We start from the raw sequence: 25,100 nt of genomic DNA on the forward strand, positions 1-25,100 counted from the left end.
TCGCTGACCCCGGGACATCTTCCAATCTTCCCCCCGCTCTGCCCCGACATCCAGGGGCGGGGCAGAGTGGGGATTTCACCTTTAACCCCACGCCCCCCTCCTGCCATTGGTCGCTAGTCCTAACGACCTATCCCTTCATGATGATCGGAGCGGTCTCTGACTGCTCCGATCATCATTATTTTCCGGGCGATCGGGGCACCAGAGACCCGATCAGCCCGGAACCCCGCAAATCCTTGTCATTAGTCAGTCACTAACTGACAGACTAATGACAATGATCTGCAGCAGGGGACCAGTCTGATTGGTCCCCTGCTGCAAAGTGTCATCGATTAGCTGTCCAGGACAGCTGAGATGACTTTTCTATCACCATGACAACGGACATGGTGATAGAAAATGTATTGGATGTGTATACACGTCCATTTGCGGGAAGGTGTTAATTCACCTATACAATAGGTCTACTTTATGTTGGCCTAATAAAGTTGACATGTTTTTACTTCTTGAAGACATTAGAGAGTTTTGAAGTTTAGCAGCAATTTTCAAGATTTTCACGAAAATTTCAAAATCTGAAGTTTTCAGGGACCAGTTCAGTTTGAAGCGAATTTGAGGGCCTTTATGTTAGAAATCCCCCATAAATTAACCCATTATGAAAACTTTACCCCTCAAAGTATTCAAAATGACATTCAGTAAGATTGTTAACCCTTAGGCTAGGTTAAGACTACGAAATCTCCGGGCAGAAATTTTCTGCCCGGAGATTTCGAGTTTCGCCTGCGCCGACTGAATAAGTCGGCGCTAGGACCGCGTGGACACTGCAGTCTCCCATAGACTGCAATGTGTTCCGCAAGGAATTCCGCCTGAAGAAAGAGCACCGCCTTTCTTCAGGCGGAAATTTCTAAGCGGATTTACTAAGCGGATTTCCGGTTCACAAATTCCGAAGTGTGAATTTGTGAACGGAAAACCATTCACTACACTAGACATTTTAGCAAGCAGAATTTCTGACGGAAATTTTAAGACTGAATTTCTGTCGGAAATTCCGTAGTCTGAACCTAGCCTTAAAGGGGTACTCCGCCCCTGGCATCTTATCCCCTATCCAAGGGATAGGGGATAAGATGTTAGATCGCCGCGGTCCCGTTGCTGGGGACCCCGGGGATCGCCGCTGCGGCACCCCGCCATCATTACTGCACAGAGTGAGTTCGCTCTGTGCGTAATGACGGGCGATACAGGGGCCGGAGCAGCGTGACGTCATGGCTCCACCCCCTCATGACATCACGGCCCGTCCCCTTAATGCAAGTCTATGGCAGGGGGCGTGACAACCGCCACGCCCCCTCCCATAGACTTGTATTGACGGGGCGGGCCATGACATCACGAGGGGCGGAGCCGTGACGTAACGATGCTCCGGCCCCTGTATTGCCTGTCATTACGTGCAGAGCGATCTCACTCTGCGTAGTAATGATAACGGGGTGCTGCAGCAGCGATCCCCGGGGTCCCCAGCAGCGGGACCCCGGCGATCTGACATCTTATCCCCTATCCTTTGGATAGGGGATAAGATGTCTAGGGGTGGAGTACCCCTTTAAGGTGTTTCACAGGAATAGCTGCAAAGTGGAGGAGAAAACTCAAAATCTCAATTTTTAACACTACCATATTCTTGTAGCCCCATTTTTTTTTTCATTTTTACAAGGGGTAACAGGAGGAAAAGCCCCACAAAATTTGTAACTCCATTTCTTGTAAGTATGGAAATACCTCATATGTGGATGTAAAGTGCTCTGCGGGTGAACTACATGGTTCAGAAGGGAAGGAGCAACATTAGACTGAAATTTTTTTTTATGTCACATTTAGGAAGCCCCCCCCCCCCCCCCCATGATGCCAGAACAGCGGAAACCCCCACATGGCCCTCCATTTTGGGTGTTCCATTACACCCCTCAAGGAACGTAACAAGGCGTACAGTGGGCCTTAACTCCCCATAGGTGTTTCACGACATTTTGTTAAATTTGGCGTTTAAATGAAAAATTTGGTGTTACCCCAAATTTTGAATTTTTACAGGGGGTAATTGGAGAAAAATCATCCCAAAATGTGTAGCTCCATTTCTTCTGAGCATGGAAATACCCCATATGTAGAGGTAAAGTGCTCTGTGGGCCCACTACAGAGCTCAGAAGGGAAGGAGTAAAATTTGGCTTTTGGAGAGAGAATTTTGATGAAATGGTTTTTGGCAGGCATGTCGCAGTTAGGAAACCCCTATGGTGCCAGAACCGCGGGAACCCCCCACTTGGCAACCCATTTTGGAAACTTCACCCTTCAAGGAACGTTACAAGTGGTACTGTGGGCCTTAACTACCCACAGGTGTTTCACAACATTTCGTTAAAATTTTAGGTTTAAATGAAAAATTAGTTTTTTACACTAAATTGCTGATGTTACACCAAATTTAGCATTTTCATATGGGATAATAGGAGAAAAATCACCCCAAAATTTGTAGCCCAATTTCTCTCGAGTAAGGAAATACCACATATGTTGACGTAAAGTGCTCTACTGGTGAACTACAGGGCTCAGAGTTAAAGGAGAAAAATTTGGCTTTTGGAGAATGGTTTTTGGGGGCCATGTCCCATTTAGGAAGCCTTTATGGTTCCAGAACAGCGGGAACCCCCCACATGGCACTCCATTTTTGAAACTACACCTCTCAAGAAATGTATAAAGGGGTACAGTGGGCTTTAACTACCCACAGGTGTTTCACGACATTTTGTTAAAGTTTGGCGTTTAAATGGAAAATATTTTTTTTTTTTTTACAATAAATTCCTGGTGTTACCCCAAATCTTATAACCCCATTTCTTCTGAGTATGTAAACACCCCATATGTAGAGGTTAAAGGGGTACTCCGGTGAAATTATATATTTTTTTTTTTAAATCAACTGGTGCCAGAAAGTTAAACAGATTTGTAAATTACTATTAAAAAATCTTAATCCTTCCTGTACTTATTAGCTGCTGAATACTATAGCGGAAATGCTTTCCTTTTTGAAACACAGTGCTCTCTGCTGACATCTCTGTCCATTTTAGGAACTGTCCAGAACAGCATATGTTTGCTATGGGGATTTCCTTTTACTCTGGACAGTTCCTAAAATGGACAGAGATGTCAGCAGAGAGCACTGTGCTCATGGTGTCAGCAGACAGCTCTGCGTTTTAAACGGAAAATAATTTCCACTGTAGTATTCAGCAGCTAATAAGTACAGGAAGGATTAAGATTTTTTAATATAAGTAATTTAAAAATCTGTTTAACTTTCTGGCACCAGTTGATTTAAAAAAAAAAAAAAAAAAAAAGTTTTTCACCGGAGTGCCCCTTTAAGTGCTCTGCGGGAACACTACAGGGCTCAGAAGGGAAGGAGCAAAATTTGGTTTTTGGAGAGAGAATTTTGCTGAAATGTTTTTTGGGGGTCATGTCGCATTTAAGCCCTATGGTGCCAGAACAGTGGGAACCCCCTCCCCCACATGGCCCCCCCTCCTCCATTTTGGAAACTACACACCACATAGAATCCATTTAGGGGTGTAGCAAGTTTTTGACCCTACACGTGTTTGAGGAAAGTTTATAGAACTAGGCCGTGAAAATTACATTTCAAATTTGGATGCATATTTTGCACTTTTAGCACCAATTTTTTTTTACTTTCACAAAAATATCAAACTATACCTGCCAAGGTGTTAATCTAGGGGTATAATGAGATTTTTTTTTAATTTTTGCTTGGGATTTAGCAAGATGGTGAAAATTATACAACTACTCCGGCCAAAGTATTCATCTAGGGGTATAATAGGAATTTTTTAGTTTTGTTAGGGGTTTGCCAATTAGATTTTTGGAAATAATTCTCCCTAATACATAATTGAATTCCAAAGGTGAGTTTAGGGTTATCCAAAGTCATTGTAAAAATAATTAAAGGGGACAAATCCAGATACCGTCCCTGCCTGCACAACATTTGCACACCTATCAACAAGATCAGCGCTCATTTACATGATCATCGGGCCACTGTATTTACCAAACTGTCTAACAAAGTTGCTCCACTCTTCCTCTATACAGGTTTTGATAAATCTCGCCCAGTATTCTAAGGGATAGTTTGGTTGCTGTGGTTTTCTTATCACAGGGGCAGATGTCTCATGCATGTGACTAGAAGTTTACTCAGCACTCTCTCACATTTATTCTTCTAGTTGTACTCAAATCTTCACTGATTTTTTTTTCTGACATAATCTGCAGGGTGTGAGTCTTTTCTTTGGGTTTTGTTTTTACATGTGAAAGATGTCTGACAACTCCCAGCAGTAAAAGGGGTAAACCCCCGACACACTTAGGGAATGTTCACGCGACCGAATGTCCACCCGAAAAAATTTCCTGCCAGACATACCGCTGGTACAAGCAGAACATATCAGTGCTAGGACCACTTGGAAATGCAATGTCTCCATATAAAAGAATGCATTTCTGAGAGGATTCCCCTGAAAGAATAAACACGTCAAGTATTTCTGCGTAGGCCGGAATTTAGATTCACGTGTCACATGTTTCCACCATGGAAATTCTGCTGTGTGCATGGTGCAACAGTATCCACAGAGTATAGGACTCTGCTGCAATAGAATTTCCAAGCGTCATGTGTAGTTCCCCCACATTAATAATAATAAAAAGAAAAAAAAGCGCATGTTCTTTATAAATAGCTTAGATCTAAGTTTCAAAGTGTGGTCCGGGCTGGAGGAAAATTTGCAAGAAATGTACACAAAATGTTGTATAAATACAATGATATCTTCTCTAACTTAGGGCCCGTTCACACAACGGAAATTCCTTGGGATTCTGTATGCCGCATAATCCCATTGAACTCGAGGTTATTCTGCTGCTCAGTTCACTGTATGGAAGTGCCATGTTCACACGTCAGAATTTCCGTACCAGATTCCGCATTGAAAGAACGTACATGTATGTCCTGATGTTGTGAAGGATGTGTGGAGAGGACTCAGGATTCAAGCCAGCTCCATACCAGGTGGTCCCCAGCTGATTCCGTTGCTAATAGCCAGCAGCAGTGATTGCTGCATTCTATAAACCTTTTAGATGCTGCTGTCAAAGTTGACAGCAGCATCCAAAGCAGTGTCAACAGCATTGTTGGTAGTGCAGTTTGGATATCTTGTCCCCGACAGCAGCGAGTGGCTAATGATAGTCTTCTATTGATAGAGCTTGACTATGGCAGCCTGTACCAAAAAAAAGTGTATTTTGTAAATTTTTGTATTTTGTAAAAAAAAATATATATATAAATAAAATCAAATACTGTTAATCGCTATATAAACTAACCCCTTCACAAATAATAGTTGAAATCACCCCCCTTTTCCAAACATATTTGGTATAACTATGTGCAGAGTGGTTTGATTTATTATAAAATAACATTATTGACCCTGAATAGATTGCCATAGATTTTGTGGTAAAATGTTTGATGTCGGTACAAACTAAAATTTGTGCTGCATAAAACAAGCCCTCATATGGGTCTGTACATGGAAAACCGAAAGGGTTATGGCTCTTACGGCGTGCGTCCCCTTCGTCGTTGCTGTGCGCTGCGCGGCGCATGACGTCAGTGCGCGGCGCATGACGTCAGTGCGCCGCGCATAGCAACGACGCAGGGGACGCATGCCGGAGGCCTGAAGCAGCGCGGACCCGACCCAGGCAACAGGTAATTATGCCACCGGGGCAATGGGGCGCCGGTACCGATAGTCAGGGGGACAGAACGGGCCGATAGCCAGGGGGAGAGAAGGGCCGGCAGCAAGGCTCTAGACCCCAGGAAAGGCAGGGGGAGAGAAGAGGGCAGCGACGGCCTCTCTCCCCCTGCCTTTCCTGGGGGTGTATCGGGGTATACACGCGCACACACGCACCCTCATTTTACCATGGATATTTGGGTAAAAAACTTTTTTTACCCAAATATCCTTGGTAAAATGAGGGTGCGTGTTATAGGCCGGTGCGTGGTATACCCCGATAAATACGGTCTATCAACTGGCTCCAGAAAGTTAAACAGATTTGTAAATTACTTCTATTAAAAAATCTTAATTATTTTAGTACTTATGAGCTGCTGAAGTTGTTGTTCTTTTCTGTCTAAGTGCTCTCTGATGACACCTGCCTCGGGAGCTGTCCAGAGTAGAAGCAAATCCCCATAGCAAACCTCTTCTACTCTGTGCAGAGATGTCAGCAGAGAGCACTGTTGCCAGACTGAAAAGAACAACTCAACTTCAGCAGCTGATAATTATTGAAAGGATTAACATTTTTTAATAGAAGTAATTTACAAATCTGTTTAACTTTCTGGAGCCAGTTGATATAATTTTTTTCCCCTGGAATACCCCTTTAAAACACAAAAAAAGAAAGCTGGCTGAGGCATTAACCCCTTAAAGTGTACCCGTCATCAACAAAAACTTTTTATATAATGTAGATAATACCATTATATGTATATTTGTACTATAGATTGGTTAAAAAAAATTGTATATTTTTGTCCCTGCAGCTATTGCCTGTGTGTCTCTGTGAGGAGTCCAAATACCGGAAGTGAGGGTGGACATGCAGAGCTCTGTGCACTAAGAAAAAGCAGAACAGTGTTCCCTGAGGCTCTATAACATGCTCCTGGCTCATACATCAGGATGATTGACAAGCAATGAGTCTGCACCGGGCCCTGCTTGTCCTACCCTCACTACCTGTATTTGGACTCCTCATAGAGACACACATGCAATAGCTGCAGGGACAGCATTTTTTTACCCAAAAAGTACAAATTTTTTGACCAATGTATATTACCAATATACATATAATGGTATTATCTACATTTTATAAAAAGTTTTTGTTGACGACAGGTACACTTTAAGGACAAAGCCCATTTTGGCCTTAAGGACCAGGCCAATTTTATTTTTGCATTTTCGTTTTTTCCTCCTCACCTTCTAAAAATCCTAACTTTTATATTTTCATCCACAGACTAGTATGGGGCTTGTCTTTTGCGTGACCAGTTGTCCTTTGTAATTACATCACTCATTTTACCCTAAAATGTATGGCGCAACCAAAAAATTTGTGTGGCGAAATTGAAAAGAGAATTGGAATTTGGCAAATTTTGGAAGGTTTTGTTTTCACGCTGTACAGTTTACATAAAAAATGACATGTTCTTTATTCTGTGGGTCAATACGAATAAAATGATACCCATGATTACTGCTTTTCTATTATTGTTGCGCTTAAAAAAGAATCTCAAACTTTTTAACCAAATTTGTACTTTTAAAATCCCTTTATTTTGGCGACCTATAACTTTTTCATTTTTTCATATAAGTGGTGGTATTAGGGCTCATTTATTTGCATCTTGCTCTGTAGTTTTTATTGCTAGTACATTTGCGTATATATAAAACTTAATACATTTTTTGTGCACGCAAAAAAAATTCAAAGTCCAAAATAGTGCATTTTTGGTCACTTTTTATATCATTTAAAAATGATCAATAAGTCTTATCAATGCAAAAAATGGTACCGTTAAAAACTTCAGATCACGGCGCAAAAATTAGCTCTCATTCCGCCCCATACACGCAAAAATAAAAAAGTTATAGGGGTCAGAAGATGACAATTTTAAACGTATAAATTTTCTTGCATGTAGTTATGATTTTTTCCAGAAGTCCGACAAAATCAAACCTATATAAATAGGGTATCATTTTAATCGTATGGACCTACAGAATAAAGATAAGGTGTAATTTTTACCGAAAAATTTACTATGTAGAAACGGAAGCCCCCAAAAGTTACAAAACGGCATTTTTTTTTTCAATTTTGTCGCACAATGATTTTTTTTCCGTTTCACCGTAGATTTTTGGGCAAAATGACTGACGTCATTACAAAGTAGAATTGGTGGCGCAAAAAATAAGCCTTCATATGGATTTTTAGGTGCAAAATTGAAAGAGTTATGATTTTTTAAAGGCAAGGAGCAAAAAACGGAAAAACCCCCGGTCCTTAAGGGGTTAAGCATGCCCTTCGGCTGTCAATGCATACTGAGAGTTGTAGTTTTGCAACAGCTGAAGGCACACTGGTTGCAAAACACTGAGTTAAGTAACAAACTGTTTTGAAACTAGTGTGCCTCCAGCTGTTGCATAACTGCAACTCCCAGCATGCAAGCACAGCCAAAGGGCATGCTGAGAGTTGTACTTTTGGAACAGCTGGAGGTTCCCCCCCCCCCATGGTACATTCACACGTGCGGGGGTTGACAGTGCATTCCCTGCTGCAAGTTTGAGCTGTGGCAAATTTTCTGCCGCAACTCAAACCCCCAGGGGAAACTCGCTGTAAACCACCGCCCATATGGATGTACTCTAAAAACACACTACACAAAATAAAAAGTAAAACACTACATATAAACACCCTTACACAGTCCCCCCCCAACCCATTAAAAAAAAAAAAAAAAAAAAAAAAGTCTCGTCCGGCACTGTTTCCAAAACGGTGCCTCCAGCTGATGAAAATTAACAATTCCCAGTATTGCCTGACAGCCACTGACTGTCAAGGCATGCTGGGAGTTTTGCAACAGCTGGAGACACCCTGTTTGGGAAACACTGCCGTAGGGTATTTTGGTGGCGGATGCAAATCCCCAATTTGGACCTCAAATGCGCATGGCGCTCTCTCGCTTTGGAACCCTGATGTATTTCAAGGCAACAGTCTAGTGCCACATAGGGGGTATTTCTGTACTTGGGAGAAATTGCGCCACAAATTTTGGGGGGCTTTTTCTTCTTTTACCCCTTATGAAAAAGTAAAGTTGGGGTTTACACCAGCATGTTAGTGTCAATTTTTTTTTTTTTACACTAACATGCTGGTGTTGCCCCATACTTTTAATTTTAAGCGGTAAAAGGAAAAAAAAAGACCCCCCAAAATTTGTAACGCAATTTCTCCTGAGTACGGAAATGCCTCATATGTGGTATATGTGACGTAAAGTGCTCTGCGGGCACACAACATGGCTCAGAAGTGAGGTCCGAATTGGTGATTTGCACAGGGGTGGCTGATTTTACAGCGGTTCTGACAAACGCAAAACAATAAATACCCACGTGACCCCATTTTGGAAACTACACCCCTCACGGAACGTAACAAGAGGTCTAGTGAGCCTTAACACCCCAGTGGTGTTTGATGAATCTTCGTCATAGTTGGATGTAAACAATTACCCTACATTTTTCATTTTCACAAGGGAAAATAGGAAAAAAAAGCCCCCCAAAATTTGTAGCCCCATCTCTTCTGAGTATGGAAATACCCCATATGTGGATGTAAAGTGCTCTGCGGGTGAACTACAATGCTCAGAAGAGAAGGAGATCCATTGGGAGAGAGAATGTGTCCAAAATTGAAGGCGATGTGTGTTTAACAAAGCCCCTAGGGTGCTAAAACAGTGGACCCCATTTTGAAAACTACACCTCTCACAGAATTTAATAAGGGGTAAAGTGAGCATTTACACCCCAGTGGTGTCTGACAGATTTTTGGAACAGTGGTCCATGAAAATAAAAATTTTTATTTTTCATTTGCACAGCCCACTGTTCCAAAGATCTGTCAAACGCCAGTGGGGTGCAAATGCTCACTGCACCCATTATTAAATTCTGTGAGGGGTGTAGTTTCCAAAATGGGGTCAGATGTGGAGAGGGTCTACTGTTCTGGCACCACGGGGGGCTTTGTAAACACACATGGCCCCCGACTTCTATTGCAACCAAATTCTCTCTCCAAAAGCTCAATGGTGCTCCTTCTCTTCTGAGCATTGTAGTTTGCTCGCAGAGCACTTTACATCCATATATGGGGTATTTCCTTACTCAGAAGAAATGGTGTTGCAAATTTTGGGAGGCTTTTTCTCCTATTACCCCTTGTGAAAATGAAAAATTTGGGGTAACACCAGCCTTTTAATGAAAAAAATATATATACTTTAGCAGAAATTTGTCAAACACCTGTGGGGTGTATAGGCTCACTGTACCCCTTAAGTGCCTTGAGGGGTGTAGTTTCCAAAATTGAATGCCATGTGTTTTTTTTTTGCTGATCTTCTGGCACCAAAGCCAAATGTGACTTCTGAGCATTGTAGTGCGCCCACAGTGCACTTGACATCCACACATGGGGTATTTCCATACTCAGAAGAGATGGGGTTACAAATTTTAGTTTTTTTTTCCATATTTCCGTTTGTAAAAATTCAAACTTGGGGGGGGGGGGGGGGGGGAAATACCAGCATTTCAGTGAAAAAAAAATCATTTACACATTCAACTTTAATGAAATGTCGTCAAACACCAGGCTAATTGTACCCATTGTTACATTCCTTGAGGAGTGTAGTTTCTAAAATAGAATGCCATGTGGTTTTTTTTTTGTGTTTTTTTTCTTTTCTGGCACCATATGGGCTTCCTAAATGTGACATGCCCCCCAAAAACCATTTCAGAAAAACTCACTCTTCAAAATCCCATTGTCGCTCCTTCCCTTCTGAGCCCTCTAGTGCACCCACAGAGCACTTGACATACACATGAGGAATTTCCTTACTCAAGAGAAATTGGTTTACAAATTTTAAGGTGATTTCTCTCCTTTTCAAAAACTGGGTCTACAAGAAAATGCGAGTGTAAAAAAATTAAGATTTTGAATTTTCTCCTTCACTTTGATGCTATTCTAGTGAAACATCCAAATAAAGGGTTAACACACTTTCTCAATGTCATTTTGAATATTTTGAGGGGTGCAGTTTTTATAATGGGGTATTTCTAATATGAAGGCCCTTCAAATCCACTTCAAAACTAACTGGTCCCTGAAAAATTCCTATTTTGAAAATTTTGTGAAAAATTGGAAAATTGCTGCTGAACTTTGAAGCCCTCTGATGTCTTCCAAAAGTAAAAACATGTCAACTTTATGAAGCAAACATAAAGTTGACATATTATATATGTCAATCAATATATAATTTATTTGGGATGTAAATTTTCCTTATAAGCAGAGAGTTTCAAAGTAAAAAAATATGCACAATTTTCACATTTTTCATAAAATTTTGGAACTTTTCACCAAGAAATGATGCAAGTATCGACAAAAATTTACCACTAACATAAAGTAGAATATGTAAAAGAAAAAACTCTCTCGGAATGGAAAGAAAAAGCATTCCAGAGTTATTAATGCTTAACCCCTTAAGGACACATGATGTACTGGAACATCATGTGTCTGCTCCTGATCTATAACGCGGGGCCACGGCCCGGGTCGGGCCCGGCCTTTAACAACAGCCGGGACCCGTGGCTAATAGCGCGCGTCATTGATTGCGGTGCCGCGCGCTATTAACCCTTTAGACGCGACATTCAAAGTTGAACGCTACGTCTAAAGTGAAAGTATGCCGGTTAGCTCAGTGGGCTATTCGGGATAGCCGCGGCGAAATCGCGGCATCCCGAACAGCTTACAGGACAGCAGAAGGGTCCCTACCTGCCTCCTCGCTGTCCGATCGCCGAATGACTGCTCAGTGCCTGAGATCCAGGCATGAGCAGTCAAGCGGCAGAATCATCGATCACTGGTTTCTTATGAGAAACCAGTGATCAATGTAAAAGATCAGTGTGTGCAGTGTTATAGGTCCCTATGGGAGCTATAACACTGCAAAAAATAAAGTGAAAAAAAAGTTAAAAATCATTTAACCCCTTCCCTATTAAAAGTTTGAATCACCCCCCTTTTCCCATTAAAAAAAAAACAAAAAAAAAAACAGTGTAAATAAAAATATATGGTATCGCCGCGTGCGGAAATGTCCGAATTATAAAAATATATAGTTAATTAAACCGCACGGTCAATGGCGTACGCGCAAAAAAATTCCAAGGTCCAAAATAGTGCATTTTTGGTCACTTTTTATATCATGAAATAATGAATAAAAAGCGATCAATAAGTCCTATCAATGCAAAAATGGTACCGCTAAAAACTTCAGCTCACGGCGCAAAAAGTGAGCCCTCATACCGCCCCATACACGCAAAAAGTTATAGGTGTCAGAAGATGACAATTTTAAACGTATTAATTTTCCTGCATGTAGTTATTTTTTCCAGAAGTACGACAAAATCAAACATATATAAGTAGGGTATCATTTTAATCATATGGACCTACAGAATAAAGATAAGGTGTCATTTTTACCGAAAAATGTACTACGTAGAAACGGAAGCCCCCAAAATTTACAAAACTGCGTTTTTTTTTTGAAATTTGTCTCAATGATTTTTTTTTCTGCTTCGACGTTAATTTTTGGGCAAAATGACTGACGTAATTACAAAGTAGAATTGGTGGCGCAAAAATAAGCCATCATGTGTATTTTTAGGTTCAAAATTGAAAGAGTTATGAATTTTTAAAGGCAAGTAGGAAAATACGAAAATGCAAAAACGGAAAACCCCTCGGTCCTTAAGGGGTTAAAGTGACAGTGGACAGATGAGCAAAAAATGCTCGGGTCCTTAACCCCTTAAGGACCTAGGGTGTATGGATACACCCTGGCTCCCTGGTACTTAAGGACCCAGGACGTATCCATACGCCCGTGGGAATTCCGGTCCCCGCCGCGTGTCGGGCAGGGACCGGACCGGGATGCCTGCTGAAATCATTCAGCAGGCATCCCGTGCAAATACCGAAAGGGGTCCTGGGACCCCCCCATGTCAGCGATCGCACCAGGTGAATTCACACCAGCGATCTGCCGCGATTCGGGTCATACGGGTCACGTGTGACACGATGACCCGGAGATACATGGTGATCGGGGGTGTACAATACAACCCAAATCACCTACTGTATCTACGGGGAGGTGGCGATTTCGTCACCCCCCCAGGAGCGCTGCTATTGGCTGGACCATCGTCCAGCCAATAGCAGCCGGCAGGGGAGGGGTTAACAGCATCTTCTCGCAGCTCTGCCGGTTTACTGAGTTCAGTCAGCGGGCAGAGCTGCTCGAAGGTGCCAGGGACCCCCGCGATCGGAGCCCCCTCAGGGAAGAAGATCTGGAGGGACAGAGCAGGGAAAGAATACAATCCAGGGTAAGGTAGGAGTGAGTGTAAAATAAATCCCCCGCCCCCCCCCCCCCAGCAGGTCCCCAGGGGTCCGCCATAAATTTTTCAGTGTGACCCGGGGCCTATTAGGGGTTCAGGGCGCTGCATTTGGCCCCCCATTTTTTTTTTTTATCCGCAGCTTCCCCCCCTGTCTAACCGTTATATCTAATAGTTACACCAAGCACACACTACATACTTCCCCACAGAAGTGGCAGATGAGGTTCAACACTGATAAATGTAAGGTAATGCACGTGGGGAGGAAAAATCTGGGCTGGGATTATGTATTAAATGGGAGAACACTTGGGATGACTGACATGGAAAAGGACTTGGGAGTCTTCGTTAACAGTAAATTTAGCTGTAGTGACCAGTGTCAGGCAGCTGTGGTCAAGGCAAATAAAATCATGGGGTGCATCAATAGGGGCATAGATGCCCACAACAAGGAAATAATTCTACCGCTGTACAAATCACTAGTCAGACCACACATAGAATACTGTGTACAGTACTGGGCACCAGTGTACAAGATAGATATAGTGGAGCTGGAGATGGTTCAAAGACGGGCAACCAGGGTAATACGGGGAATGGGAGGACTACAGTACCCAGAAAGATTATCAGAATTAGGGTTATTTAGTTTAGAAAAAAGAAGGCTTAGGGACGACCAAATAACTATGTATAAATATATCAGGGGACAGTACAGAGATCTCTCCCATGATCTATTTATTCCCAGGACTGTATCTATAACAAGGGGGCATCCTCTACGTTTAAAGGAAAGAAGCTTTCTACACCAGCACAGATGGGGGTTCTTTACTGTAAGAGCAATGAGACTGTGGAATTCTCTGTCTGAGGAGGTGGTCATGGTGAACTCTGTAAAAGAGTTCAAAAGGGGTCTGGATGCATTTTTGGATGATAATAACATCACTAGTTATGTATATTAGAATTATAGGGACAGAACGTTGATCCAGGGATTTATTCTGACTGCAATATTTGGAGTCGGGAAGGAATTTTTAACTCTAGTATGAAGGTTTTTTGCCTTCCTCTGGATCAACTCAGTAGGGACTCATTAGGGTTATAGGTTGAACTTGATGGACTACGGCCTTTTTTTCAACCTTATGAACTATGTACGCCCAGCAGTTCATCGCCCACCACTCTGATTTGTTTTTGGCTAGGTCCAATGAATGGTACGCCGTCAGTGCAACCGAAAGGAGAACATTTTGGGGCCTCGTGCTGCACATGGGCCTAGTCAAAAAACCTAGTGTCAGGCAGTACTGGAGCAGGGACATCCTCTACCAGACCCCGCTTTACAGTATGGCCATGGCACGGAAGTGGTTTGAGGCCATTCGGAAATGCCTTCTATGACCAGCTTTACAAAGTGAGGCCGGTCATCGATCACTTTGGGGACAAATTTTTGGAGGCCTACGTACTGCTCAGGGAGCTCTCTGTAGATGAGTCTCATCAGTTTTAAGGGGAGACTCATCTTCCGCCAGTATATTCCCTTGAAGCGGGCACGGTATGGCGTGAAGCTCTACAAACTTTGAGAGAGTACCTCTGGGTACACTTACAAGTTTAGAGTATATGAGGGCCGATATTCCCATATTTAACCGCCAGAATGTCCCCCCACTCTGGATGTTAGCGGGAAAATCAATTGGGACCTTGTGCACCCATTGCTGGATAAGGGTTACCACATGGACAACTTTTATACCAGCATCCCTCTGTTCACATCCCTTTCCGCCAGATCCATGTCCACTTGTGGGAGTGTGCGGAAGAATCACAGAGGCCTCCCTCTAAATTTTCTGCAGACACCTATGCCCAAGGGTGAGTCCCGTGCTCTTACCCATTAAAACCTGTTGCTGGTCAGGTATAAGGATAAGAGGGATGTCCTTATGCTGACCACAATTCATGGTAATGGCAGCTCACCCATCCCTGTGCGAGGTACCACAACAACGTCCCTCAAGCCTGATTGTATTCTGCACTACAATCAGTATATCGGGGGAGTTGATCTCTTGATCAAATCCTGAAGCCATACAATGCCATGCGGAAAACACGGATATTGTACAAAAAAATTGCGGTCTATGTACAAATCTTTTGTACTGTACCAGAACGCTGGCAGCATAGGGACATTCCTCCAGTTCCAAGAAGTCCCAAAGGCCCGGATCTTTGGCGACCGGAAAAAAGCAGGCCGGAGTTCCCAAGGAACTGAAGTTATAGGTGCAAGGATCGTCCCAGGCCAACACTTTCCAGGTGAGATCCCCCACACTGGAAAGAGGGGACGAACCCAGAAAAAATGCAGTGTGTGTCACAGGAGGGGGATTCGGAAGGACACCACCTATCAATGTGACACTTGCCCCGATCATCCGGGCCTCTGCATTAAAAACTTCTTCATGGAGTATCACACTTCCATTTTTACTAAATTTTTCCATTTTCATTTTTTTATTTTCCATAATTTGACCCCAATGTACCAAGTCCGGAGTACATTCCAAGTTTTAACCCCATAAAACCACTACATTGCCCCAAAAAACTTTTTCATTAAAAAAAAACCAAAAAAACTGATAACACCTCTGTGGGTATTTAAAAAAAAAAAAAAGGGTCATGGGTCAATGAGTCACTATCATTAGGAAGTTTTTATGTTGAGGCAACAGGTTAGGGACGGCACACACACATCCCATTCCCAGAATGATGATTCAGAGCATTGGGCTTGGGGTGGGCATATTCTTTAGTTTTGGCTATACTCTGGGTCATCATTCTGGGAACATAACCTATTTTATGATTTTACGTCCCACTGTACCCCATTTTAGTAACTTACCTCATGTAACATTTAGTAATTGCCCCATGTAACGCTCCTTGAGGGGGGTCCCACTGTTCTGGCTCCATAGGCTGCGATGTCGAAGCTCAAGGCCCCTGAGTGCGCTCCTGTTCTGTGACCGGTGTGCACCCTATGTCCTTACTCCAAAGAAATGTATTTACAAATAAATAAAAAAAATTTTTTTGCTGTTCCGGCACTAAATGCGACATGCCCCCCCCCCCCCCCATTTCAGCAAAATTTGCAAATGTGACACCTCCTCTTCTGAGCAATATAGTGCGCCCGCAGTGCACTTGATGTCCACACATGGGGTATTTCCATACTCAGAAGAGATGGGGTTACACATTTTGGGGCGCATTTTCTCCTATTACCCCTTGTAAAAATGTATAATTTGGGGGAAAAACAGCATTTTAGTAAAAAAAAAAAAAAAAAATAAATGTATTTACACATCCAAAGTCGTCTAACACCTGTGGAGTGTTAAGGCTCAATGGACCCCTTGTTACATTCCAAAATTTCCAAAATAGTATGCCATGTGTTTTTTTTTTTTTTTTTTTTGCTGATCTGGCACCATAGGGGCTTCCTAAATGCGACATGCCCCCCCCCCCCATTTTTGCCAAATTTGTAGATGCGACTCCTCTTCTGAGCATTGTAGTGCTCCCGCAGAACACTTGACGTCCACACATAGGGTTACAAATTTTGGGGGGCATACTCTCCTATTACCCCTTGTAAAAATTTTAAATTTTGGGAAAACCAGCATTTTAGTGAAAAAAAAAAATCATTTACACATCCAACTTTAGCGAAAAGTCGTCAAACACCTGTGGGCTGTTAAGGCTCACTGTACCCCATGTTACATTCTTTGAGGGGTGTAGTTTCCATAATAGTATGCCATGTGTTTTTTTTTTTGCTGTCCTGTCACCATAGGGGCTTCCTAAATAGGACATGCCCCCCAAAAAATCATTTCAGCAAAATTTGCTTTCCAAAAACCAAATGTGACTCCTCCTCTTCTGAACATTGTAGTTCGCCCACAGTGCACTTGACGTCCACACATGGGGTATTATCATACTCAGAAGAGATGGGGGTTACAAATTTTGGGGGGCATTTTCTCCTATTACTCCTTGTAAAATTTTAACATTTGGGGGAAAACCAGCATTTTAGTGAAAAAATAAATAAATTTACACATCCAACTTTAACAAAAAGTCGTCAAACACCTGTGGGGTGCTAAGACTCACTGTACCCCTTGTTATGTTCCTTTAGGGGTGTAGTTTCCCAAATAGTATGCCATGTGTTTGTTTTTTTGCTGTTCTGGCACCATAGGGGCTTCTTAAATGTGACATGCCCCCCAAAAACCATTTCAGAAAAACTCACTCTCCAAAATCCCATTGTCGCTCCTTCCCTTCTGAGCCCTCTACTTTGCCCGCCGAACACTTGACATACACATGAGGTATTTTCTTACTCGAGAGAAATTGGGTTACAAATGTTAGGAAGATTTCTCCCTTTATACCCCTTCAAAAACTGACTCTACAAGAACATGCGAGTGTAAAAAAATTAAGATTCTGAATTTCCTCCTTCAACTTGCTGCTATTCCTGTGAAACACCTTAAGGGTTAACACACCTTCTGAATGTCATTTTGAATACTTTGAGGGGTGCAGTTTTTATAATGGGGTTACTTATGGGGTATTTCTAATATGAAGGCCCTTCAAATCCACTTCAAAACTGAACTCGTCCCTGAAAAAATTTGACTGACAATTTTGTGAAAAATTGGAAAATTGCTGCTGAACTTTGAAGCCCTCGGATGTCTTCCAAAAGTAAAAACATGTCAACTTTATAATGCAAACATAAAGTAGACATATTGTATATGTGAATCAATATATAATTAATTTGGAATATCCATTTGCCTTATAAGCAGAGCGCTTCAAAGTTAACAAAATGCAAAATTTTCTATTTTTTCATCAAATTTTGGAATTTTTCACCAAGAAATTATGCAAGTATTGACGAAATTTTACCACTAACAAAGTAGAAGATGTCACGAAAAAACAATCTCGGAATCAGAATGAAAAGTAAAAGCATGCCAGAATTATTAATGCTTAAAGTGACAGTGGTCAGATGTTCATAAAATGACCGGGTCCTTAAAGGGGTAGTCCGGTGGTCAACGTGTTTTTCTGTTTTTGACTTACACTATTTGTTTTGTTTAATTTCTATTCTTGTTGTTTAGACAACTCTATTTCCGTTCATTTCTATTCTTGTTGTTTAGGCAACTCTATTTCCGTTTCCTTCTCTCCCTTCTTCGCTGTGGAACGGGCCCAAAGGGTCCCTGCCAGAACTCCTCTGCTCGGGGGGCCTCCTCGGCCGTTTCTACCTGGACTTCTCCGTGGAGTTGAGAAAACAGCGAACCCAGTTTACAGAAGTTAGAGCCAAACTCCGCTCCAAGGGATATCGCTATGCCATGTTGTACCTCATCCAGTGGGATGCTTACAAAGCCACGTTTAGGGGACCATTTATGGTGGGGGTAGCGGGCAGGAGGGCATTATTGGGAGCCCGGGAGCAGGCGCTGCAGTCAGAAATAGGGGTTCTTGAGGCAGCGGTGGTGAGGGACCCAACTCCAGTGGGCTAGGGCTCAGAGGTCTCTGTTTATTGTCCAGAAAGATCGGGTTCATTTGAAACTGGCAGCGAGGGAGGCAGCCATATTTGAATTTGGGGATAAGAATGGTAAACTTTTGGCCTACCTATCTAGGGAAAGCTGCCCTGTTGCTTCCATACCCTGTGTACGAGCGCGGGATGGGTCCCTTAGCTCTGACCCGTCAGTCATCAATGAAGTTTTCCATTCCTTCTATAGCTCAATGTACTCCTCTTCCCCTGGGGTGGCCCCTGATACTATAATGTCCTTCTTGACAGACCTTCCCCTTGTCCCGCTTACCTCGCTCCAGTCCTCTGGTCTGGAGGACCCGCTGACAGCTGAAGAGGTGTCCAGGGTTATTAAAGACACCCTCTGGGAAGACTCCAGGACTTGATGGCTTGGTGGGGGACTGGTACAGGCTGAACGAGGAAAAATTGATCCCCATCTTACTTAAATTGTATACGGTGACCTTTGAGTCTGGGGCCCCTACCTGACTATGAGAGAAGCTCTGATTGTAGTACTACCTAAGCCTGGTAAAGATCCGACCTTTCCGGATTCTTATCGCCCCATTTCCCTCCTCAATGTGGATATCAAATTTCTAGCGAAGGTACTGGCGAACAGGCTCCGGGGGGTCATTTCCTCTGTAGTTCACCCTGACCAGACTGGGTTCATGCCTGGGAGGGCAACTGATGTTAATGTGGAAAGACTCCAGCTTAACATTTCCGCACCGAAGGAGGATGGATCCCCTGGTTATGTGGTTAGCCTTGATGTTTATAAGGCCTTTGATTCAGTTGAGTGGCACTATATTTGGTGCCTGATGCGAATCCGCCGCTTCGGAACTGTTTTTCGGAAATTGGTTCGGTTGCTGTATGACTCCCCTAGGGCCCGAGTACGCACTAATTTGGAGATCTCCGAGTCGTTCCGGTTGGGCTGGGGCACTAGGCAGGGGTGCCCCCTATCATCCTATTTGCTTTAGCTGTCGAGACCCTGGCAGCGGTAATTCGCTCCTCTACCTCAATTAAGGGGATCACTAGGGGTTCCCTGACCGAGAAGATATCTTTATATGCAGACGATACCTTAGTGTACTTGGCTGGTTTTGGGGACTCCCTGGACGCTTTATTTTGTCTGTTGGAGAGGTTTGGGGAGGTCTCGGGTCTGCGGGTCAATTGGGCTAAATCATCCATAACGTCTTTGTCCCGTGCTGGGGTTCTGCTCTCTGTACTTCCTAATGGGTTACAGGCAGTATGCTGCTTTAAATACTTGGGAGTGGAGGTGTCCCCTAACAACTGAGTTTATGGCCCTTAATTTAGATTCCCCTACTCAATAATACACTTACTCGCTTACAGGCGTGGGATTCCTTGCCCTTGTTTTTGGCTGGTAGGGTTAACATTTTTAAGATGATCTTTCTCCCCAAGTTCCTCTACCTCTTTCACTTATCCCCTATTATTCCTCCCAAAGGCTTTTTTGTCAATCTTAACCGGGCTCTGAGATCCTTCTATTGGCAGAACAAACCTCCGAGGTTGGGACAAGCCTAGCCGCCCCTAATATGCATAATTATTTTCTGGCTCCGCAGCTGGTGTACGCGGCCTTGTGGATCGACCTGGACCTTTCCAATGCCTTCACGGCTTTGGCGGGGGCTCTCCTGGGTTCTTATGAGACACTGACTAACACATTATACAGGTATGTTCCCTCTCTCTCTCTCTTTACCGACCCCCGTTAAGACGGTGGCTGCGGTCTGGTCGGTGGTTTCTGTGCGCTTCCCTCAGCTGGTTGTTTCTCCGAGAGCACCCGTGTGGGGTAATCCACAATTGGAGCACTTAGGGGAGTTGCAGGCAGCCGGCTTTTGGAGCTCCCAGGGAATCAAATTTGCCATGCACCTGTTTGGAGAGGACTGTGTCTTCCCTTCATTTGCTGAGGTTAGAGAGCGTTTTAATGTCCCTCAGGATGCCCACATCCGGTATCTTCAGCTGTGACATGCGGTCTCTGCGCAGTTTGCTTCACTGGAGGTTACCCCTGTATTTAATGAATTGGAGCTGCTCCTAGGAACCACCGACCTGGCGAAGCCTCTTATTCAGAGTTATGCCTTACTGCAGTCAGTGGGTTCAGACCCGTTTGCTGTTGCGCAGTTGAAGTGGGTTGAGGATATTCCCAGTCTTTCAGAGGATATGTGGAGGGAGGTTGTCAAAACGTATTATTCTACAGTAGTTAGTGCTCGGGATATGCTTATTCAGTCCAGGTTTATCCTCCATTTATATTATCCTCCAGTTAGGCTACATCCGATCGGGGTCTCGGGGTCAGAGATCTATTTCAGGTGTGGGAGTGAGAGGGGCACCTTCTTAAATGCGGTTTGGACTTGCTCCTGCGTTGTGCCCTTTTGAAGGGAGGTTATGACATTCTTGTCGGATCACTTAGAATTACCCTTTGTTTTAACGCCAGAGGTATGTTTGTTGGGGGTTATTAATGGGTTGGTGAGGGGCTCTTACAGGCGCATTCTGGTCCGCTTCCTTTTGTTTTGTGCCCGTAAAGTTATAGTGATGACCAGGAAAGAGCTGCAATGGAGTGCGTTTTGCTTGCCTTGAGAGGGTTAATGCTTTGAAATATGGCGGGGACAGGCATAATCTCCTATTACAGAAGGAGGCCCACTGGATAATCCAGTCTGGTGCCCTAGGTCCACTTGGTCTTAATGACCGTCATGATCTTAGTCCTTTCCTGTAGATCAATGCTGCTATTCTAGTGTTTTTAATCCACTTCACGTTTTGTAATGATTTTATCTCTTGTTGATATACAGCAACAGGTGAGTTGTTATGGCAACATAAGTATGCCGACAGTGCTGTATCACGCACGAAACGTTCATTCCGCACACGCCCCCTGCTGACCGCTGAGTCCCACCTGCCTGCGGCTCCATTTCGTTGAAGAAATAAAGCTACCCTGAAGAGCGGTGAGTGCCGTCTATTCTGTGTCTCATACTCCAGCTTTGCTTGCTTCATTACGGACTGAGCACCATCAGTCTAGGGCAGGGGTCGGCAACCTGCGGCTCTTTTAAGCCTTTGCTGCGGCTCCACGAGTCTGTCCCGGTCCCCCTTACCTTTACGTTTACTCACCTGCCCTGGTGCCATCGGAGCGGAGTCTCTTCTTCCGGGGCCGCACGGATCCTCACTGTCATGTGAAAATGTAACGTCACATGACAATGACGTTGCCGGCCTGCGCGCTCAGTCGTTAATGCTGCCGCGGGGTGAGGGGTTAACGCTACCGCTGCCATGGGGTGAGGGGTAACTTAACCCCTCACCCCATGGCAGCGTTATCGCTGCCACGGGGTGAGAGGCCTACCGATGCCATGTGGTGAGGGGTAACTTAACCCCTCACCAGGCTCACCCCATGGCAGTGGCAGCGTTAACGGTTGTTTAACCCCTCACCCCGCTTCAGCATTAACCCCCCCCCCTCTACCCAGCCCACCCCAGGCTTGGGCCTAAAAAAAAAAGCCAACCCCAGGCCTGGGCCTAACTAAAAAAGGCCCAGGCCTGGGGTGGGCTTTATTTTAGTTAGGGCCTATCTAAAAAAGCCCACCCCAGGCCTGGGCCTATCTAAAAAAGCCCACCCCAGGCCTGGGCCTATCTAAAAAAGCCCACCCCAGGCCTGGGCCTATCTAAAAAAGCCCACCCCAGACCTGGGCCTAACTAAAAAAAAGCCCACCCCAGGCCTGGGCCTAAATAAAAAAAAGCCCACCCCAGGCCTGGGCCTAAACATTGTTAAGTGAAAGTCCTTTTTTTCTTCAGATTGGCAGCTGACTGCACGATCCTGTATATATAGCATCAAGGTAAGAAACAATATATGCAGTGTTATATTTGTTTTAAATGTTGCAATGGTTTTGCGGCTCCCAGTTTTTTTTTTCTTCGGAAACTGGTCCAAGTGGCTCTTTTTGTCTTAAAGGTTGCAGACCCCTGGTCTAGGGTTTAGAAGTCTACGCCGATCGGGAGTCTACGAGCATTACCAGTGCATGTTATCCCTCGCAACAGTGCCGACTTTACCTCTTTGTTTGCTGTCCTCACCCCCTCTAGATAGCCCTAGTAAATAAATATGTTCCATTATACCATGCTTATTATGTTAGTAGGAAATGCCCGAAATTTTTTTTATAAGGTCTTGGTTCCATAGTGTTGCTGGATGTCTCTACTGATCCTCCAGTTTGGGGGGCCTCTCAGTCATAGAATGTCCAAATGGGAATCGAGGAGCTCCTAGGGTATGTTTGGATGTGTGCGTGCGTGCGCGCGCGCGTGCATGGTGTTGTCTATGTGTTGTAGTTCTGGGTGGGCCTCCCTTCCCTCGACTGCTATATTCGTATGCAATTATGTATTACTTTTCCTTTGGCATAACTATGTTGGGAAGCGAAGGGGGAGGGTCTGCTTAATTGTTATTTGTCTGTTAAACTTGATTAAAAACATATAAAAGGAGATTTTTATGCTTACCGTAAAATCTCTTTCTCAAAGGATCCATTGGGGGACACAGACCATGGGTATATGCTGCTGTCTCTAGGAGGCTTGACACTATGGCAACAAGAAAAGTCGGCTTCTCCCAGCAGGGTATACCGGCCCACAGGCATCTGAGCTTATCAGTTTTAGTCCAAGAGCAATAGGAGAAGACCGACAGGTCAGGAGAAAAAAACACGAACTGTCCGAGAAACCAGAAGAAAGAGTAACTGAACCTCGGACAGATAACTGAATAGGAACACCGAAAAAGGGTGGGAGCTGTGTCCCCCAATGGATCCTTCGAGAAAGATTTTACGGTAAGCATAAAAATCTCCTTTTCGCTATCGGCTCCATTGGGGGACACAGACCATGGGACGTACCAAAGCCATCCCTTGGGTGGGCAAGGAAATCAGTCAGGTGGACAGCTGGACCACCGCCGCCTGCAACACCTTACGGCCCAGACTAGCATCAGCTGATGCAGAGGTATGAACCTGGTGAAAGTGTGCAAAGACGACCATGTGGCTGCTTTACAGAGCTGCGAGGCCGAAGCCTTGTTGCGGAGGCCCAGGATGCCCCGACAGAATGGGTGGAATGAGCCAAAACCCTGAAGAGTGGGATCTTTTCCTTGCAGTGTTAAGTGTCCGAAATAGCAGAACGGATCCACCGAGAAATGGTGGCCGTAGAAGCAGGTTGCCCTTTACGATGACCTCCCATAAGAACAAGAAAGGAGTCACACTGCCGAAAGGAAGAAGTGACAGAGATAGGTCCGAAAAACAACTTTGTCCTGTGTACAACCAGGAAGGGAGAACGGCAGGAGAGAGCTGCCAGCTCTGATACTCTCCTAATAGAGGTAATAGCAATAAGGAATGCCACCTTCTAGGAAAGGAGGCGAAAAAGAGTGTCCCTGAGAGGTTCAAAAGGAGCTCCTTGCAGGGCACCTAAGACCAAGTTTAAGTCCCAAGGGGGAAGAAGGAGACCGATAAGGAGGGTCAGTGTGTGCCACTACCTGAAGAAAGGTCCGGACATGAGAATTGGACGCCAGAGGACGTTGAAAAAGAATGGAAAGGGCCGAAACTTGACCCTTAAGGGAGCAGAGAGCCACCCCTTGTTACAGCCCCAACTGCAAAAAGGAAAGGAGTCGGGGAAAGGAAAACATGACCGGAGAATAGAACTGAGCTTCACACCAACGAAAATAAGACCGCAAGGTACGGTGGTAAATCTTCGCAGAGGAGGGCTAGCGAGCCATGAGCATGGTGCGAATTACCTGGGAAGAGAAGCCGCGGGCTCATAGAACCACAGTATCAACCGCCACGCCAAATCCAGCGACGGTAAAGTAGGGTGGCACAGGGGACCCTGAGACAGGAGGTCTGGAGACAGGAGTACCACGCCCTCCGGGGCCAGTCTGGAGCCACGAGAATGGCGGGAATGCCCTCTGCTTTGAGTTTCCTCAGAACCCTGAGAAGAAGAGGAAAGGGAGGGAAAAGATAAGGCAGGGCAAAGCACCGACCAAGGGATCACCAGGGCAGCCACGGCTAGAGCCAAGGGGCCCGGAACTTTGACACAAAGAGAGGAACCTTCTGGTTGTGGCGGGACGCAAAGAGGTCCACGTCTGGAGTGCCCCAGAGGCTGCAGATCTCTGAAAACACCTCCGGATGAAGGGACCACTCGCCGGAAGACCGGCTTAGAAAATCCGCTTCCCAGTTGCGTACTCCCGGAATGTGAATTGCTGAGATGGTCGGAACCCTGAATGCCACCCAGAGGAGAATTTTGGGTACCACGGCCATCGCTGCGAGTGCCGCCCTGGCGATTGATGTACGCCACAGCAGTGGTGTTTTCCGGCTTGATATGAACAGGGCGGCCCTGAAGAAATATATCCCAATGTAACAGGTAAAGATAGATTGCCCTCAGGTCCAATATGTTGATGGGGAGAAGGGTCTCTAGAGGGAACCAAAGACCCTGGACTGTCCGGTCCCTGAAAACACCTCCCCAGCCACGAAAGACTGGCATCAGTCATGACAACTTGCCAGCGTTGGGGCAGGAAGGAGCTCCCATGAAGAAGCAGGGGGGAACGAAGCCATCATAGAAGGGACTGACGAGACAGTCGAGAGAGAACGATCTTGCGGTATAGATAATGGAGACCTATCCCACCGGGAGAGAATCACCAATTGAAGAGGTCAGTAATGAAACTGGGCAAATGGCACTGCCTCCATGGCCACCACCATCCGACCCAGGACTTCCATGCAAAAGCGAATGGAAACTGGGGCAGGGTTACGAAGTAATCGAACCCC

The 25,100-nt window shown here is 44.6% G+C and overlaps 1 protein-coding gene across 6 annotated transcripts in view; it reads right to left on the bottom strand.

Annotated features, from left to right (window-relative positions):
- Window positions 1-25,100, bottom strand: part of C5H18orf63 (chromosome 5 C18orf63 homolog) — a 185,754-nt gene that overhangs the window by 154,996 nt on the left and 5,658 nt on the right. Inside the window, exon 1 of one of the 6 annotated variants that reach the window (XM_056521440.1) lies at window positions 15,742-15,768. The exons of the other annotated variants lie outside the window; for them this stretch is intronic. Within the exon in view, the coding sequence (XP_056377415.1) occupies window positions 15,742-15,753 (12 nt within the window). The 5' untranslated portion in view covers window positions 15,754-15,768. Of the gene's footprint in view, window positions 1-15,741; window positions 15,769-25,100 lie in introns of those variants that run through there. 6 annotated transcript variants of the gene reach the window in all.

This window comes from Hyla sarda, chromosome 5 (genome assembly GCF_029499605.1).
Source record: "Hyla sarda isolate aHylSar1 chromosome 5, aHylSar1.hap1, whole genome shotgun sequence".
NCBI lineage: Eukaryota > Metazoa > Chordata > Amphibia > Anura > Hylidae > Hyla > Hyla sarda.